General features: G+C 49.3%; 1 protein-coding gene across 3 annotated transcripts in view; it reads left to right on the forward strand.

Moving 5' to 3' along the window:
• LOC137306238 (von Willebrand factor A domain-containing protein 7-like) overlaps positions 1–10,624 on the forward strand; it is a 141,658-nt gene extending 131,034 nt beyond the window's left edge. For all 3 annotated transcript variants that reach the window (XM_067975368.1, XM_067975367.1, XM_067975369.1), the window contains 4 exons: positions 611–882; positions 2,715–2,848; positions 4,852–5,011; positions 9,656–10,624. In XM_067975368.1, coding sequence (XP_067831469.1) covers positions 611–882; positions 2,715–2,848; positions 4,852–5,011; positions 9,656–10,036 — 947 coding nt within the window. In that variant the 3' untranslated portion in view covers positions 10,037–10,624. The remainder of the gene's footprint in view (positions 1–610; positions 883–2,714; positions 2,849–4,851; positions 5,012–9,655) is intronic.
• The last annotated feature ends 8,107 nt before the right edge of the window (positions 10,625–18,731 follow it).

Raw genomic sequence — 18,731 nt, forward strand, 5'->3', positions numbered from 1 at the left:
TATACCTTAGTTAGACCACACTTGGAGCACTGTGCACAGTTCTGGTCTCCATATTATGAAAAGGATATAGAGGCACTGGAGAAGGTGCAAAAAAGATTTCCTAGGATGATACCAGAACTGAGAGGTTATAACTATCAGGAAAGGCTGAACAGGCTGGGGCTCTTTTCTCTAGAAAAGAGAAGGCTGAGGGGTGACCTGATAGAGGTCTTTAAAATTATGAAAGGGGTTCGATAGGGTAGACGTAGAGAAGATGTTTCCACTTGTGGGGGAGACCAGAACTAGGGGCCATAAATATAAGATAGTCACTAATAAATCCAATAGGGAATTCAGGAGAAACCTCTTTACCCAGAGAGTGGTGAGAATGTGGAACTCGCTCCCACAAGGAGTAGTTGAGGTGAATAGTGTAGATGGATTTAAGGGGAAGCTGGATAAACACATGAGGGAGAAAGGAATAGAAGGATATGGTGATAGGGTGAGAGGGAGTAGGGAGGGAGGAGGCTCGTGTGGAGCATAAACACCGGGATAGACCAGTCGGGCCGAGTGGCCTCTTTTCCGTGCTGTACGTTCGATGTAATTCCGTGCCTTTCTTCCTCTGCCCGTCTTTTCCCAGGTGAGGCGGGCGTCATGGCGATTACAGTAACTGGGTTACCCATCTACCCCTCCTTCTCCCTCCGCAATGTCACCTTGCTGAGCCCTCAAGGGGAGGCCTTACGATGGGGGTTCCCGAATGAGACGGCCTCTCCCGACACGTTCCTGGTGACGTTCCGCTCGCTGCCAGCGAACGCCTTTTACGTCCGTTTGATGGGGGAGCAGCAGGAGGAGAAATTCACCTTCCACAGACAGTCGCCGACGTTGAACTCTGTCACCAACACGGCAGTGAGGGTAAGACGACCGGGGCCCGCCCCTCCCCCCGCCCCCCCCGTCCCCCGCCGCCTTCCGGAATCATCCGTGGATCTTTTCCCACGCACAGCGAGATTTGGAGAGACGGGAATGGAGGAAAACGACACCACCAACAGAACTTTAAGAAGTTTAACAAACTTTCCTTTGAGTGAGAATTGTTTGAAAAGTTTTTTTTTTTGGCTTTGAGCCCTGAAGGATGTTGGGAAATGGACCTCTACACTGTCCCATCAAACACTCCCAGGGCAGGTACAGGGTTAGATACAGAGTAAAGCTCCCTCTACACTGTCCCGTCAAGCACTCCCAGGGCAGGTACAGGGTTAGATACAGAGTAAAGCTCCCTCTACACTGTCCCGTCAAGCACTCCCAGGGCAGGTACAGGGTTAGATACAGAGTAAAGCTCCCTCTACACTGTCCCATCAAACACTCCCAGGGTAGGTACAGGGTTAGATACAGAGTAAAGCTCCCTCTACACTGTCCCATCAAACACTCCCAGGGTCGGTACAGGGTTAGATACAGAGTAAAGCTCCCTCTACACTGTCCCATCAAACACTCCCAGGGCAGGTACAGGGTTAGATACAGAGTAAAGCTCCCTCTACACTGTCCCATCAAACACTCCCAGGGCAGGTACAGGGTCAGATACAGAGTAAAGCTCCCTCTACACTGTCCCATCAAACACTCCCAGGGCAGGTACAGGGTCAGATACAGAGTAAAGCTCCCTCTACACTGTCCCATCAAACACTCCCAGGGCAGGTACAGGGTTAGATACAGAGTAAAGCTCCCTCTACACTGTCCCATCAAACACTCCCAGGGCAGGTACAGGGTTAGATACAGAGTAAAGCTCCCTCTACACTGTCCCATCAAACACTCCCAGGGCAGGTACAGGGTCAGATACAGAGTAAAGCTCCCTCTACACTGTCCCATCAAACACTCCCAGGGCAGGTACAGGGTTAGATACAGAGTAAAGCTCCCTCTACACTGTCCCGTCAAACACTCCCAGGGCAGGTACAGGGTTAGATACAGAGTAAAGCTCCCTCTACACTGTCCCATCAAACACTCCCAGGGCAGGTACAGGGTTAGATACAGAGTAAAGCTCCCTCTACACTGTCCAATCAAACGCTCCCAGGGCAGGTACAGTGTTAGATACAGAGTAAAGCTCCCTCTACACTGTCCCATCAAACACTCCCAGGGCAGGTACAGGGTTAGATACAGAGTAAAGCTCCCTCTACACTGTCCCATCAAACACTCCCAGGGCAGGTACAGGGTTAGATACAGAGTAAAGCTCCCTCTACACTGTCCCATCAAACACTCCCAGGGCAGGTACAGGGTTAGATACAGAGTAAAGCTCCCTCTACACTGTCCCATCAAACACTCCCAGGGCAGGTACAGGGTTAGATACAGAGTAAAGCTCCCTCTACACTGTCCCATCAAACACTCCCAGGGCAGGTACAGGGTTAGATACAGAGTAAAGCTCCCTCTACACTGTCCCATCAAACACTCCCAGGGCAGGTACAGGGTTAGATACAGAGTAAAGCTCCCTCTACACTGTCCCATCAAACACTCCCCGGGCAGGTAAAAGTAAAGGACAGTATCGGGCGTGGTCTGTGAGGACTCATGCAGTCGAATAGTCTGCTGACCGTCAGTGCATCGTCTCCCACCTGAAGGATGGGCCACAGGCCTCCAGGAAATGGATCCCAGCACGGTGCTATAGCGGTGGGCGGGCGGGTCGGGGGGTCGTGGTGGCGAGGGGTTCAAAGGGGAAAACGAGAGTGAACAACGTTAACGCTTTAACTATGTCACTTCCTGTTGTGCCACAGGTCACGGCTGACCCTACCGTCAAACCTGGAACAAATCACAATGTTTCATTCACTGTCACAAACAATGGAAAAGCTTCCTTGTACCTCATGCGTCTCACAAACGACCAGCAATTCTCCCAATCCCAGCCTTACAGGTGAGCTTAGACCAGCAATGTATGATCAGGCCGTGAGCTCGTCTTTCACTGTCTCATTGCAAGTCGATCGACCCCTCTCTCCCTCCCCAAGTCTCGTCACCTTTCTCTCATCTCAATGGGCTTTTCCCATTCTGAATCCCATCCTGAAGGGGTTGATTCTTGCACAGTGTCACCCATTGCTCAGGGGTCTCTCTCTCTTTCTCTCGCCTCCGAGTCAGAAGGTGGTGGGTTCGAGCCCCCACTCCAGGGACTCGAGCCCCGTAATCCCAGCCCGACACTGCCCCAGTGCCCAGTACTGAGGGAGCGCCGCACTGTCGGAGGGTCAGTACTGAGGGAGCGCCGCACTGTCGGAGGGTCAGTACTGAGGGAGCGCCGCACTGTCGGAGGGTCAGTACTGAGGGAGCGCCGTACTGTCGGAGGGTCAGTACTGAGGGAGCGCCGCACTGTCAGAGGGTCAGTACTGAGGGAGCGCTGCACTGTCGGAGGGTCAGTACTGAGGGAGCGCTGCACTGTCGGAGGGTCAGTACCGAGGGAGCGCTGCACTGTCGGAGGGTCAGTACCGAGGGAGCGCTGCACTGTCGGAGGGTCAGTCCTGAGGGAGCGCTGCACTGTCGGAGGGTCAGTACTGAGGGAGCGCCGCACTGTCGGAGGGTCAGTACTGAGGGAGCGCTGCACTGTCGGAGGGTCAGTACTGAGGGAGCGCTGCACTGTCGGAGGGTCAGTACCGAGGGAGCATGGTACCAGGGCCTCCGTCTGCCCCTCTCAGGTGGGTGTAAAAGATCCCACGGCCACTATTTTGAAGAAGAGCAGGGGGGAGTTCTCCCCAGTGTCCTGGGGCCGATATTTATCCCTCAACCAACATCACTAAAAAAACAGATGATCTGGTCATTTATCACATTGCTGTTTGTGGGATCTTGCTGTGCGCAAATTGGCTGCCGCGTTTCCTACATTACAACAGTGAGCACACTTCAAAAAAAAAAGTACTTCATTGGCTGTAAAGCGCTTTGGGACGTCCTGAGGTGGTGAAAGGTGCTGGAGAAATGGGAGTTCTTTCTCACTCTCTCCCTCATTGCTTCTCTCTCTCTCTCTCTCTCTCTCCACTCTCCCCAATCCTCCCTCTCTACATTCCCGGAAGCTGTAAGTTGTAGCTTTAACTTTTCGTAAGCTGGATTTGGTATAATAACATCGTATTCTGACATGAATTGATCCCAAAATCCCTCTTTGGTTGAAGAGTCAGTGATCCCAAAGTGACGCCCTCCATCTCACCCGGATGCCAGGTGGGCTCCCACTGCTCCTTGCACAATGCCCTTCCTTCTGGACTCTTCCTTCTGTCCATGCTGGGAGGCCCAGTGAGGTCACTGTCTTTCCTAACTGCACCTCAACTCACCCGCCATCTCATAGAATCATATACAGTGCAAAAGGAGGCCGTTCGGCCCATCGTGCCTGTGCCGGCTCATTGAAAGAGCTATGCAATTAGTCCCACTCCCCCCCCCTGCTCTTTCCCCCGTAGGCCTACAAATTTCCCCTTTTCCAGTATTTATCCGATTCCCCTTTTGAAAGTTATTATTGAATCTGCTTCCACCGCCCTTTCAGGCAGCGCATTCCAGATCAGAACAACTCGCTGCGTAAAAAAACATTCTCCTCGTCTCCCCCTCTGGTTCTTTTACCAATTACCTTAAATCTGTGTCCTCTGGTTACCGACCCTCCTGCCACTGGAAACAGTTTCTCCTTATTTACTCTATCAAAACCCATTCGTGATTTTGAACATTAAATCTCCCCTTAACCTTCTCTGCTCTGAGGAGAACAATCCCAGCTTCTCCAGTCTCTCCACATAACTGAAGTCCCTCATCCCTGGGACCATTCTGGTAAATCTCCTCTGCACCCTCTCCAAGGCCTTGACATCCTTCCTAAAGTGCGGTGCCCAGAGTTGGACACAATACTCCAGCTGGGGCCCAACCGGTGATTTAAAAAGGGTTTAAAATAACTTCTTGTTTCTCTTTCAGTATTTACGTTGGCAATAACCAATCAATAGAAGGCACAGGTGTTATTTCAGTTCCAGAGGGAACAGAACCAGGAACAATGGTCACAGTGACAGTCGAGGCTCAATCCCAGGCTACTGTGGACTTCAGTTACAGCATCCTTCAGCTGACCGTCACCAGTGAGGTAAGGGCCTACCCCTCGTGTTAACAGAAGAAATAGGAGCAGGAGTAGGCCATTCGGCCCCTCGAGCCTGCTCCGCCATTCAATCAGATCATGGCTGATCTTCGACCTCAACTCCACTTTCCCGCCCGATCCACATATCCCTTGATTCCCCTAGAGTCCAGAAATCTATCAATCTCAGCCTTGAATATACTCAACGACTGAGCATCCACAGCCCTCTGGGGTAGAGAATTCCAAAGATTCACAACCCTCTGAGTGAAGAAATTCCTCCTCATCTCAGTCTTGAATGGCCGACCCCTTATCCTGAGACTGTGCCCCCTGGTTCTGGACTCTCCAGCCAGGGGAAACAGCCTCTCAGCATCTACCGTGTGAAGCCCCCTCAGAATCTTTTATGTTTCAATGAGATCACCTCTCATTCTTCTAAACTCCAGAGAGTATAGGCCCATTCTACTCAATCTCTCCTCATAGGACAACCCTCTCATCCCAGGAATCAATCTAGTGAACCTTCGTTGCACCGCCTCTAAGGCAAGTATATCCTTCCTTAGATAAGGAGATCAAAACTGTACACAGTACTCCAGGTGTGGTCTCACCAAAGCCCTGTACAATTGTAGTAAGACTTCCTTACTCTTGTACTCCAACCCCCTTGCTGTGTTGTTAGGGATGTGAATTGCTCCATAATCTAGATTAGGCTGCAGTCGTGTCCCTGTCGGCCAAGGATGGATTCCTTGGCAAAGAGTCAAACACCAGCTGCTTATTAAAGATTAATTGTTACTCACGACCAACACCCAGGTCGCAAAGTAAGTAAATGCATTACAGCTCTAACCCTCCAGGTGTCAAGTGTGGCTCAGTGGGTCTCTCACTCTCTCTCTTGCCCTGAGTCAGAAGGTCGTGGGTTCGAGCCCCCACTCCAGAGACTTGAGCCCCATAATCCAGGCCGACACTCCCAGTGCCAGAACTGAGATAATGCTGCACTGTCGGAGGGTCAGTACTGAGGGAGTGCTGCAGTGTCAGAGGGGCAGTACTGAGGGAGCGCCGCACTGTCGGAGGGTCGGTACTGAGGGAGCGCCGCACTGTCGGAGGGTCAGTACTGAGGGAGTGCCGCACTGTCGGAGGGTCAGTACTGAGGGAGTGCCGCACTGTCGGAGGGTCAGTACTGAGGGAGCGCCGCACTGTCGGAGGGTCAGTACTGAGGGAGCGCCGCACTGTCGGAGGGTCAGTACTGAGGGAGCGCCGCACTGTCGGAGGGTCAGTACTGAGGGAGCGCCGCACTGTCGGAGGGCCAGTACTGAGGGAGTGCCGCACTGTCGGAGGGTCGGTACTGAGGGAGCGCCGCACTGTCGGAGGGTCAGTACTGAGGGAGTGCCGCACTGTCGGAGGGTCAGTACTGAGGGAGCGCCGCACTGTCGGAGGGTCAGTACTGAGGGAGTGCCGCACTGTCGGAGGGTCAGTACTGAGGGAGTGCCGCACTGTCGGAGGGTCAGTACTGAGGGAGCGCTGCACTGTCGGAGGGTCAGTACTGAGGGAGCGCCGCACTGTCGGAGGGTCAGTACTGAGGGAGCGCCGCACTGTCGGAGGTGCCGTCTTTCAGATGAATCGTTAAACCGAGGCCCCGTCTGCCCCTCTCGGGTGGATGTAAATGATCCCACGGCCACTATTTCGAAGAAGAGCAGGGGGGAGTTCTCCCCGGTGTCCTGGGGCCGATATTTATCCCTCAACCAACATCACTAAAAAAACAGCTGATCTGGTCATTTATCACATTGCTGTTTGTGGGATCTTGCTGTGCGCAAATTGGCTGCTGCGTTTCCTACATTACAACAGTGACCACACTTCAAAAAAGTACTTCATTGTCTGTAAAGCGCTTTGGGACGTCCTGAGATTGTGAAAGACGCTACGGATTATTCACTGAATCTACCAAAAGGCTCCACAGTAAAATCTCAGGACATAAACTACCTGAAGTATTCACCTGCACAGAAAAGAATAAACTAGAGAAGCTGGGATTGTTCTCCTTGGAGCAGAGAAGGTTAACGGGAGATTTAATGGAGGGGCTCAAAATCATGAGGGGTTTTGATGGAGTAAATAAGGAGAAACTGTTTCCAGTGGCAGGAGGGTCGGTGACCAGAGGACACAGATTTAAGGTAATTGGTAAAAGAACCAGAGGGGGAGATGAGGAGAATGTTTTTTTACGCAGCGAGTTGTTCTGATCTGGAATGCGCTGCCTGAAAGGGCGGTGGAAGCAGATTCAATAATAACTTTCAAAAGGGGAATTGGATAAATACTTGAAGGGGAGAAATTTGCAGGGCTACGGGGGAAAGAGCAGGGGGGGAGTGGGACTAATTGGACAGCGCATTCTAGATCATAACAACTCGCTACGTAAAAAAAATTTCTCCTCATCTCCCCCTCTGGCTCTTTTGCCAATTATCTTTTGCCAATTATTGGGGGATGAGGGGGCAGACATATGAGGAGAGGTTGAGTAGATTGGGACTCTACTCATTGGAGTTCAGAAGAATGAGAGGCGATCTTATTGAAACATATAAGATTGTGAAGGGGCTTGATCGGGTGGATGCGGTAAGGATGTTCCCAAGGATGGGTGAAACTAGAACTAGGGGGCATAATCTTAGAATAAGGGGCTGCTCTTTCAAAACTGAGATGAGGAGAAACTTCTTCACTCAGAGGGTAGTAGGTCTGTGGAATTTGCTGCCCCAGGAAGCTGTGGAAGCTACATCATTAAATAAATTTAAAACAGAAATCGACAGTTTCCTAGAAGTAAAGGGAATTAGGGGTTACGGGGAGCGGGCAGGAAATTGGACATGAAGCTGAGTTCGGATCGGTCAAGGCCCTGTGGGTGGCGGAGAGGGCCCAGGGGCTGAGTGGCCGGGTCCTGCTCCTACTTCTTGTGTTCTTTAGATTTGAGATTAGGATCAGATCAGCCATGATCTTATTGAAAGGCGGAGCAGGCTCGAGGGGCCGAATGGCCTCCTTCTGTGCTGCAGGATTCTCTGATTATATAATACAGATGTCCCCAAGAGAAGATTAGAAATATCCAAGACTATTTTATATTGGACAATATTATATTTTAGACAAGTTGGGTGAGTGGGCAAGAACATGGCAGATGCAGTATAACGTGGATAAATGTGAGGTTATCCACTTTGGTTGTAGAAACAGAAAGGCAGATTATTATCTAATGGTGATAGATTGGGAAAAGGGGAGGTGCAACGAGACCTGGGTGTCCTTTTACACCAGTCGCTGAAAATGAGCATTCAGGTGCAGCAAGCAGTTAGGAAGGCGAATGGTATGTTGGCCTTAATTGCAAGAGGATTTGAGTACAGGAGCAGGGATGTCTTACTGCAGTTGTACAGGGCCTTGGTGAGACCACATCTGGAGTATTGTGTGCAGTTTTGGTCTCCTTATCTGAGGAAGGATGTCCTTGCCATGGAGGGAGTGCAACGAAGGTTTACCAGACTGATTCCTGGGATGGCAGGACTGACGTATGAGGAGAGATTGGGTCGACTAGGCCTATATTCACTAGAGTTTAGAAGAATGAGAGGTGATCTCATCGAAACATATAAAATTCTAACAGGACCAGACAGACTAGATGCAGGGAGGATGTTCCCGATGGCTGGGGAGTCCAGAACCAGGGGTCACAGTCTCAGGATACGGGGTCTGCCATTTAGAACCGAGATGAGGAGAAATTTCTTCACTCAGAGGGTGGTGAACCTGTGGAATTCTCTACCACAGAAGGCAGTGGAGGCCAAGTCATTAGATGTATTCAAGAAGGAGATAGATATATTTCTTAATGCTAAAGGGATCAAGGGATATGGGGAAAAAGCGGGAACAGGGAACTGAGTTAGACGATCAGCCATGATCATTTTGAATGGCGGAGCAGGCCCGAAGGGCCGAATGGCCTACTCTTGCTTCTATTTTCTATAGTTCTGGTCTCCATATACCTTGGTTGGACCACACTTGGAGCACTGTGCACAGTTTTGGTCTCCATATACCTTGGTTAGACCATACTTGGAGCACCGTGCACAGTTCTGGTGTCCATATACCTTGGTTAGACCACACTTGGAGCACTGTGCACAGTTCTGGTCTCCATATTATGAAAAGGATATAGAGGCACTGGAGAAGGTGCAAAAAAAGATTCACAAGGATGAAACCAGAACTGAGAGGTTATAAACTATCAGGAAAGGCTGAACAGGCTGGGGCTCTTTTCTCTAGAAAAGAGAAGGATGAGGGGTGACCTGATAGAGGTCTTTAAAATTATGAAAGGGTTTGATAGGATAGACATAGAGAAGATGTTTCCACTTGTGGGGGAGACCAGAACTAGGGGGCCATAAATATAAGATAGTCACTAATAAATCCAATAGGGAATTCAGGAGAAACTTCTTTGCCCAGAGAGTGGTGAGAATGTGGAACTCGCTCCCACAAGGAGTGGTTGAGGTGAATAGTGTAGATGGATTTAAGGGGAAGCTGGATAAACACATGAGGGAGAAAGGAATAGAAGGATATGGTGATAGGGTGAGATGGAGTAGGGAGGGAGGAGGCTCGTGTGGAGCATAAACACCGGGATAGACCCAGTTGGGCCGAATGGCCTGTTTCTGTGCTATGGACTTGAGCTGATGGAAGTTCCCCTTTCTCCTTCCCCAACAGGCAGAGGACATCACTCCTCCTGCCTGCAGCATCACAGCCACGAGCAAAGAATGCAGGAAGGAGGGCCAGGCAGCCTGCGGCCTCAAACACTGGACGGTGTCCGCCATGTTCACCGAGAGTGGGACCGGGATGGAGGCAATCTACACTGACCAAGGCAATAGGACCATGGTCCAAATGGAGACACAAGATGGCGGCAGGCACACCACCGTTGTCCATTACTCTGCCTCCTGCTGCTTCCCAGACGTGGAATTTGTCGGCATCGACAAGGCCGGGAATGTCGGGCTGTGCTCGGCGAGTGCCAACAACCGGGGTCAAAGCTCAGCTGACCACAACATGGCCGTCCTGCTGGCTGCCTGCCTGATGTCTTGCGTTTCACTTTAATTTGCATAAAATGGCAGTGGGGGAAGTGTATGTGTGTGTGTGTGTGGGCTTTTAAACATCGGTAACTACTGATTAACAGGATTATTATCTCTGCCATGATGGTGATTGCTTGCACATTTTACACTCTCGGTGTTCCCTCAGATCCAAGCTTGAGGGCAGTGGGAACTTTCGCAAAAGGTTGGAGGCCATTCAGCCCCTCGAGCCCGTTCCGCCATTCAATGAGGTCACGGCTGATCTGTATCTTAACCCCATCTCCCTGCCTTGATTTATCATCCCTTAATCCTCTTATCTGCGACCTTTTACGGCTGATTCAAGGATCCCAGGTCGAAACTGCGAGATTCTGCCGATCGCATTGGTTTGGTGAAGGCTTTTCAAAATTGCACTCGATTTCTTTGGTACACAAGGACGTTTTTTTTTAATTTTCACGTCAAAATTTAACTTACTAGGAGACAGACTGGTGTAAAACCAGTGAAACTATTTAATGGTTCAGTATAGTTATGAGTCATTTTCATGTGTTTTTAAATCAGGCTGCTCACAGGCCGGACTGGACAGCGTTATTAAAAATGTTTCATTTTTTTTGCCGATAAACACCATCGTCAGCTGAATTAATAAAACTGCACCAGGTCACCACACCTACAACCGTCGAGAGATACTTTTAAAACGAAGAAAAGAGAAAGCATTATGTTCTATTACACTGCCGATTGCACTGGTTGATTTTACGTTTGTGATTCATTTCTAGAGGGATAGAATTGAAAAGCAGAGAAGTTATGTTAAACTTGTATAGAACCTTGGTTAGACCACACTTGGAGCACTGTGCACAGTTCTGGTCTCCATATACCTTGGTTAGACCACACTTGGAGCACTGTGCACAGTTCTGGTCTCCATATACCTTGGTTAGACCACACTTGGAGCACTGTGCACAGTTCTGGTCTCCATATACCTTGGTCAGATCACACTTGGAGCACTGTGCACAGTTCTGGTCTCCATATACCTTGGTTAGACCACACTTGGAGCACTGTGCACAGTTCTGGTCTCCATATACCTTGGTTAGACCACACTTGGAGCACTGTGCACAGTTCTGGTCTCCATATACCTTGGTTAGACCACACTTGGAGCACTGTGCACAGTTCTGGTCTCCATATACCTTGGTTAGATCACACTTGGAGCACTGTGCACAGTTCTGGTCTCCATATACCTTGGTTAGACCACACTTGGAGCACTGTGCACAGTTCTGGTCTCCATATACCTTGGTTAGACCACACTTGGAGCACTGTGCACAGTTCTGGTCTCCATATACCTTGGTTAGACCACACTTGGAGCACTGTGCACAGTTCTGGTCTCCATATACCTTGGTTAGACCACACTTGGAGCATTGTGCACAGTTCTGGTCTCCATATACCTTGGTTAGACCACACTTGGAGCACTGTGCACAGTTCTGGTCTCCATATACCTTGGTTAGACCACACTTGGAGCACTGTGCACAGTTCTGGTCTCCATATACCTTGGTTAGACCACACTTGGAGCACTGTGCACAGTTCTGGTCTCCATATACCTTGGTTAGATCACACTTGGAGCACTGTGCACAGTTCTGGTCTCCATATACCTTGGTTAGACCACACTTGGAGCACTGTGCACAGTTCTGGTCTCCATATACCTTGGTTAGACCACACTTGGAGCACTGTGCACAGTTCTGGTCTCCATATACCTTGGTTAGACCACACTTGGAGCACTGTGCACAGTTCTGGTCTCCATATACCTTGGTTAGATCACACTTGGAACACTGTGCACAGTTCTGGTCTCCATATACCTTGGTTAGACCACACTTGGAGCACTGTGCACAGATGTAATGATGGAACTGTATAAAACGCTGGTAAGGTCACAGCTGGAGTATTGTGCGCAGTTCTGGTCACCACATTACAGGAAGGACGTAATTGCTCTGGAGAGAGTGCAGAGAAGATTTACAAGAATGTTGCCAGGGCTTGAAAATTGCAGCTACGAGGAGAGATTGGATAGGCTGGGGTTGTTTTCCTTGGAGCAGGGGAGGCTGAGGGGAGACTTGATTGAGGTGTACAAAATTATGAGGGGCCCAGATAGAGTAGACAGGAAGTACCTGTTTCCCCTAGCGGAGAGTTCAAGAACTAGAGGACACAGATTTAAGCTGATTAGCGGAAGGATTAGAGGGGACATGAGGGAAAACTTTTTTACCCAGAGGGTATGGAATTCACTGCCCGAATTGGTGGTAGAGGCAGGGACCCTCAACTCTTTTAAAAAGTAGCTGGACCTGCACCTAAAGTGCTGTAAGCTGCAGGGCTACAGACCGGGTGCTGGAAGGTGGGATTAGAATGGGCACCTGGTTGTTCTTCGAGCCGGCACGGACACGATGGGCCGAATGGCCCCCCTTCTGTGCTGTATCTTTTCTACGGTTCCATGGTTCTAGTTCTGGTCTCCATCTACCTTGGTTAGACCACACTTGGTGCCTGCAACGGCAAAGAAACTTCCGGAAGGTTCCTGACCGGCGGCATTGAAAGAATAGAAGGAACTTGCATTTATATAGCGCCTTTCACGACCTCAGGACGTCCCAAACGTGCTTCACGCTGATGAGGTAGCTTTTTTTTTTGAAGTGTGGTCACTGTTGCAATGTAGGAATCGCAGCAGCCAATTTGCGCACAGCAAGATCCCACAAACAGCAATGTGATAAATGACCAGATCATCTGTTTTTTTTTTAGTGATGTTGGTTGAGGGATAGGACACCGGGGAGAACAGGAGGAGGCCATTCAGCCCCTCGAGCCTATTCCGCCATTCAATTAGATCATGGCTGATCTGTATCTTAACCCCATTTACCCGCCTTGGTTCTGTAACCCTTAATCCCCTCACCCAACAAAAATCGATCAATCTCATTCTTGAAATTTCCAATTGACCCCCGGCCTCCACAGCTTTTTGGGGGAGAGAGTTCCAGATTCCCACTCCCCTTTGTGTGAGGAAGTGCTTCCCGACATCACCCCTGAACGGCCTGGCTCTAATTTTAAGGTTCTGCCCCCTTGTTCTGGACTCCCCCCACCAGAGGAAATAGTTTCTCTCTATCGACCCTATCGAATCCTTTAATCATCTTAAACCCCTCGATTAGATCACCCCTTAATCTTCTACACTCGAGGGAATACAAGCCCAGTCTGTGCGACCTGTCCTCGGAATTTAACCCTTTTAGCCCCCGGGTATTATTGTGGTGAACCTGCACTGCACCCCCTCCGATATATCCTCCCTGAGGTGCGGTCTCGAGCGAAACTGCTGACGAACCTCCCTCTTGTACGAGGGGCACGGAGTTACGGTCTAACCCTACCTTAACGCCCGAATTAGGTCAGATTGTGAAACGATCTCGTGAGCACACAGGATGCATCTGGGCGCCAAGTTAGTGACATTGCAAGCTTCACACATTAAACCACAACATGCAAACTCCACAAAAAAATTGACACGTTCGTAACTCAGACCAGAAATGGGAGACACGGTCCCTTGGGGAGTGAGGTGGATGGCACCGTTACCCCCCACACACACCCCACACAGACTTAATCCAGGCCAATCGATGAGCCGTGACAGCCCCTTCCCCCCGCCCCCCCACAGACCCTGGGGGCCCAAACCGCTGGCTTAAGAGCAGATGTTACTGTCGGGTGTAAAACGCATTCACATATATGTGTGTGCTGACGCAGACACGCAGACGCACACACAGACACGCAGACGCACACACAGACACGCAGACGCACACACAGACACGCAGACGCACACGCAGACACGCAGACGCACACACAGAAACGCAGACGCACACACAGACACGGTGACGCACACACAGACACGCAGACGCACACACAGAAACGCAGACGCACACACAGAAACGCAGACGCACACACAGAAACGCAGATGCACACACAGAAACGCAGACGCACACACAGACACGCAGACGCGCACACAGACACGCAGACAGACACACACACAGACACGCAGACGGAGACAGGCACAGACTCATGCACAGATATGCAGACACACATGGGCTGTGGGAGGAGATTAAATGGATGGGGAGAGTCCGTGATAGGGGAGAGTGTACAGGGGCTGTGGGAGGGGATTAAATGGATGGGGAGAGGGTAGAGGGGCTGTGAGAGGAGCAGGTTTGATGGGCTGAACCTGCGTTCTGCGTCCTGCCTTATATTCAGGTATTCGACGTGTTGCAGACAGACCTTCTGCTGGCAGTTACTAAACTGATTTTGGTCCATTGGGAGTGAAAACATTCGAACATGAGTAATAAAGTTATTTGCATATTCTGTTGGGCTTTATTTAAAGGTCAGGTAAGTACGTTAAATTGGCCCAAGCTGCCTCAGTGTTGTAAAGACAGGCCGCTGCCTGGAGTCCCCTCCATCCTCACTGGGTTCAAATCAGACGCATGGAGTCATTTCCTCGTCATTCCTTCTCTCCCTCAATTCCTGCGACTCCTTCCCTCCCTCGCCCTACCCTTCCCCCTCCTGCAACCCACAGGATTGTAGATGCCAAGCCGGACCTGCATTTATATACCCGCCCGTAACATCCCAAGGGGCGTCACAGGAGGGTAAATCAGACAAAATTTAACACCGAGCCTCATAAGGAGATATTAGGACAGGCGACCAAAAGCTCGGTCAAAGAGGGAGGTTTTAAGGAATACAGCCAATGAAGTACTTTTTTTTGAAGTGCGGTCACTGTTGTAATGTGGGAAACGCGGCAGCCGATTTGCGCACAGCAAGATCCCACAAACAGCAATGTGATAAATGACCAGATCATCTGTTTTTTTAGTGACGTTGGTTGAGGGATAAATATCGGCCCCAGGACACCGGGGAGAACTCCCCCCTGCTCTTCTTCGAAATAGTGGCCATGGGATCTTTTACATCCACCTGAGAGGGGCAGACGGGGCCTCGGTTTAACGTCTCATCCCGAAAGACGGCACCTCCGACAGCGCGGCGCTCCCTCAGTACTGACCCTCCGACAGTGCGGCGCTCCCTCAGTACTGACCCTCCGACAGCGCGGCGCTCCCTCAGCACTGACCCTCCGACAGTGCAGCGCTCCCTCAGTACTGACCCTCCGACAGCGCGGCGCTCCCTCAGTACTGACCCTCCGACAGCGCGGCGCTCCCTCAGTACTGACCCTCCGACAGTGCGGCGCTCCCTCAGTACTGACCCTCCGACAGTGCAGCGCTCCCTCAGTACTGACCCTCCGACAGTGCGGCGCTCCCTCAGTACTGACCCTCCGACAGTGCGGCGCTCCCTCGGTTCTGGCACTGGGGGAGTGTCGGCCTGGATTACGGGGCTCGAGTCTCTGGAGTGGGGGCTCGAACCCACGACCTTCTGACTCAGAGGCGAGAGAGAGAGAGAGAGAGACCCACGAGTCACGGCTGGCACTGTTAATGGGGCCTCGCTCAAAATGGCTTGCCTTGTTTCTCTGCACGTCACTTTAAATTAATTCATAGTGACGTCCTTTGTGCTGTGATGAGTTGCTGGATCAATTCAGACGCCTCTGACTTCACAATCAGGAAAGCCCCCTGTGGAAACTGCACTGTAGGTCACAGGGTGGGGGCAACTCATGAGTTTTGTGCCCAGTTTTGTGACTGGAAGGCTGTTTCCAGTGGGGTTCCGCAGGGCTCGGTATAAGGTCCCTTGCTTTTTATGCTCTATATATTAATGATTCAGACTTAAATGTAAGGGGAATGATTTAGAAGTTTGCAGATGATACAAAAATAGGCCGTGTGGTTGATGGGAACATAGGAACAGGAGTAGGCCATTCAGCCCCTCGAGCCTGCTCCGCCATTTGATAAGATCATGGCTGATGTGTGATCTAACTCCATATACCTGCCTTTGGCCGATATCCCTTAATACCTTTGGTTGCCAAAAAGCTATCGATCTCAGATTTAAATTTAGCAATTGAGCTAGTATCAATTGCCGTTTGCGGAAGAGAGTTCCAAACTTCTACCACCCTTTGTGTGTAGAAATGTTTTCTAATCTCACTCCTGAAAGGTCTGGCTCTAATTTTTAGACTGTGCCCCCTACTCCTAGAATCCCCAACCAGCGGAAATAGTTTCTCTCTATCCACCCTATCTGTTCCCCTTAATATCTTATAAACTTCGATCAAATCACCTCTTAACCTTCGAAACTCCGGAGAATACAACCCCAATTTGTGAAATCTCTCCTCGTAACTTAACCCTTGAAGTCCGGGTATCATTCTAGTAAACCTACGCTGCACTCCCTCCAAGGCCAATATGTCCTTCCGAAGGTGCGGTGCCCAGAACTGCTCACAGTACTCCAGGTGCGGTCTAACCAGGGTTTTGTATAGCTGCAGCATAACTTCTGCCCCCTTGTACTCCAGTCCTCTGGATATAAAGGCCAGCATTCCATTTGCCTTCTTGATTATTTTCTGCACCTGTTCATGACACTTCAATGATCTATGTACCTGAACCCCTAAGTCCCTTTGGACATCCACTGTTTTTAACTTTTTACCATTTATAAAGTACCCTGTTCTATCCTTTTTTGATCCAAAGTGAATGACCTCACATTTGTCTACATTGAATTCCATTTGCCACAGTTTTGCCCATTCACCTAATCTATCAATATCACTTTGTAATTTTATGTTTTCATCTACACTGCTTACAATGCCACCAATCTTTGTGTCATCGGCAAACTTAGATATGAGACTTTCTATGCCTTCATCTAAGTCGTTAATAAATATTGTGAATAATCGAGGCCCCAAGACAGATCCCTGCGGGACTCCACTAGTCACATCCTGCCAATGTGAGTACCTACCCATTATCCCTACTCTCTGTCGCCTTTCGCTCAGCCAACTTCCTATCCAAGTCTGTACTTTTCCCTCGATTCCATGAGCTTCTATCTTAGCTGACAGACTCTTATGTGGGACCTTATCAAATGCCTTCTGGAAGTCCATATAAATAACATCCATTGACATTCCCCTGTCCACTACTTTAGTCACCTCTTCAAAAAATTCAATCAGGCTTGTCAGGCACGACCTACCTTTCACAAATCCATGCTGGCTCTCTCTGATTAACTGAAAATTCTCGAGGTGTTCAGTCACCCTATCCTTAATTATAGACTCCAGCATTTGCCCCACAACAGATGTTAGGCTAACTGGTCTATAATTCCCTGGTTTCCCTCTCTCTCCTTTCTTAAAAAGCGGAGTGACATGTGCAATTTGCCAATCTAGAGGGACAGTTCCTGAATCTGGAGAACTTTGAAAGATTATAGTTAGGGCATCTGCAATGTGCTCACCTACTTCCTTTAAAACCCTGGGATGGAAACCATCTGGTCCTGGGGATTTGTCACTCTTTAGTGCTATTATTTTCTTCATTACTGTTGCTTTACTTATGTTAATTTTATCGAGTCCCTGTCCCCGATTCAATATAAGTTTTCTTGGGATTTCCGGCATGCTATCCTCTTTTTCGACTGTAAATACTGACGCAAAGTAATTGTTCAACATGTCCGCCATTTCCCCATTGTCAATGACAATATCCCCACTTTCAGTTTTTAAGGGGCCAACACTGCTCCTGACCACCCTCTTTTTCCTAATATAACTATAAAAGTTCTTCGTATTGGTTTTGATATCCCTTGAGAGTTTCTTTTCATACTCTCTTTTTGTAGCTCTTACTATCTGTTTTGTGACCCCTTGTTGATCTTTGTATCTTTCCCATTCGCCAGGATCTGTGCCATTTTTTGCAACCAATGTAATGCAGCATTAGATGATTTAACAATTAATTTAATGCAAAGTTTCCTTCCAGATTGCTTCGTCAGTGTGTGTCCCTGGATTTGCATATTCTTGCGGTCGGTGCCTGACTGAGAGGCGGGACCTAGCTCTCACTTAAACCTCTTGCAAAAGCAACTGAGCATCTTATGAATTGAATGTTCTATCAGATTCTAGGCAATTAGCCTTAAGAGGACGAGGAGCCACGATTTGAAGGAGATCAGGAGCTGATTGGGGTGAGTGATTGGGGCATTATCCGAAACACCCTCCTGGTGAAACTTTTCTTTACATAAAAAAAAGTTTAGCAAAACTTTCAGAGCATTGGATTCTGCAGCAAAAAAAATACTGAGACAATTTGGGGACAGGGTAAAAAAAGTAGATTTTAAAACAAGCAATGTAACATTTTCTCAAGTGATTTTGCAGTCAGTTTCTCAAGGAGAGATATTGAGGATTTTGTTTTCAATGAATGGGGCTGTTGAATCAAGAAAGGCTGAAATTGCCCTTTCTGTAATTTTTGGTCTGTGGCAGGTTGCTGGCTTTCTCTGCAATTGATGTGACTCGACACGTTTATATTTTTTTTTGTGGAAATCCCCCTCTCTCGCCTCGCACGTTGGAACTGACCTAATTTTGATTTTAAAAAAAAATCATCGTAAGAGAACTGAAGCAGCGTTTATAAACTTGTGGGTTGCAGCTTTAAAACTCACACACACTCAGCTGACTTGCATTCCTCAATTCAGGGCACATTCCGTGTCCCGAGCTTGGGAATAGAGGGGTCCGGAATATATATCCCGGGTTTAGAAATCCCACCAGAGCCTGTGCTTTCCCTGTAGGAGATTCCCATCTCGAGTGGGTGCCAGCACCTCAAGAATGGACTTCACACCTGAAGGTTATACCAGGTGTATTTGGCTCTGTGGGTCTCTCTCTCCATCTCTCTCTCTCTCTC

The sequence above is a fragment of the Heptranchias perlo genome, chromosome 42, assembly GCF_035084215.1.
Source record: "Heptranchias perlo isolate sHepPer1 chromosome 42, sHepPer1.hap1, whole genome shotgun sequence".
In the NCBI taxonomy this organism is placed as follows: Eukaryota; Metazoa; Chordata; class Chondrichthyes; order Hexanchiformes; family Hexanchidae; genus Heptranchias; species Heptranchias perlo.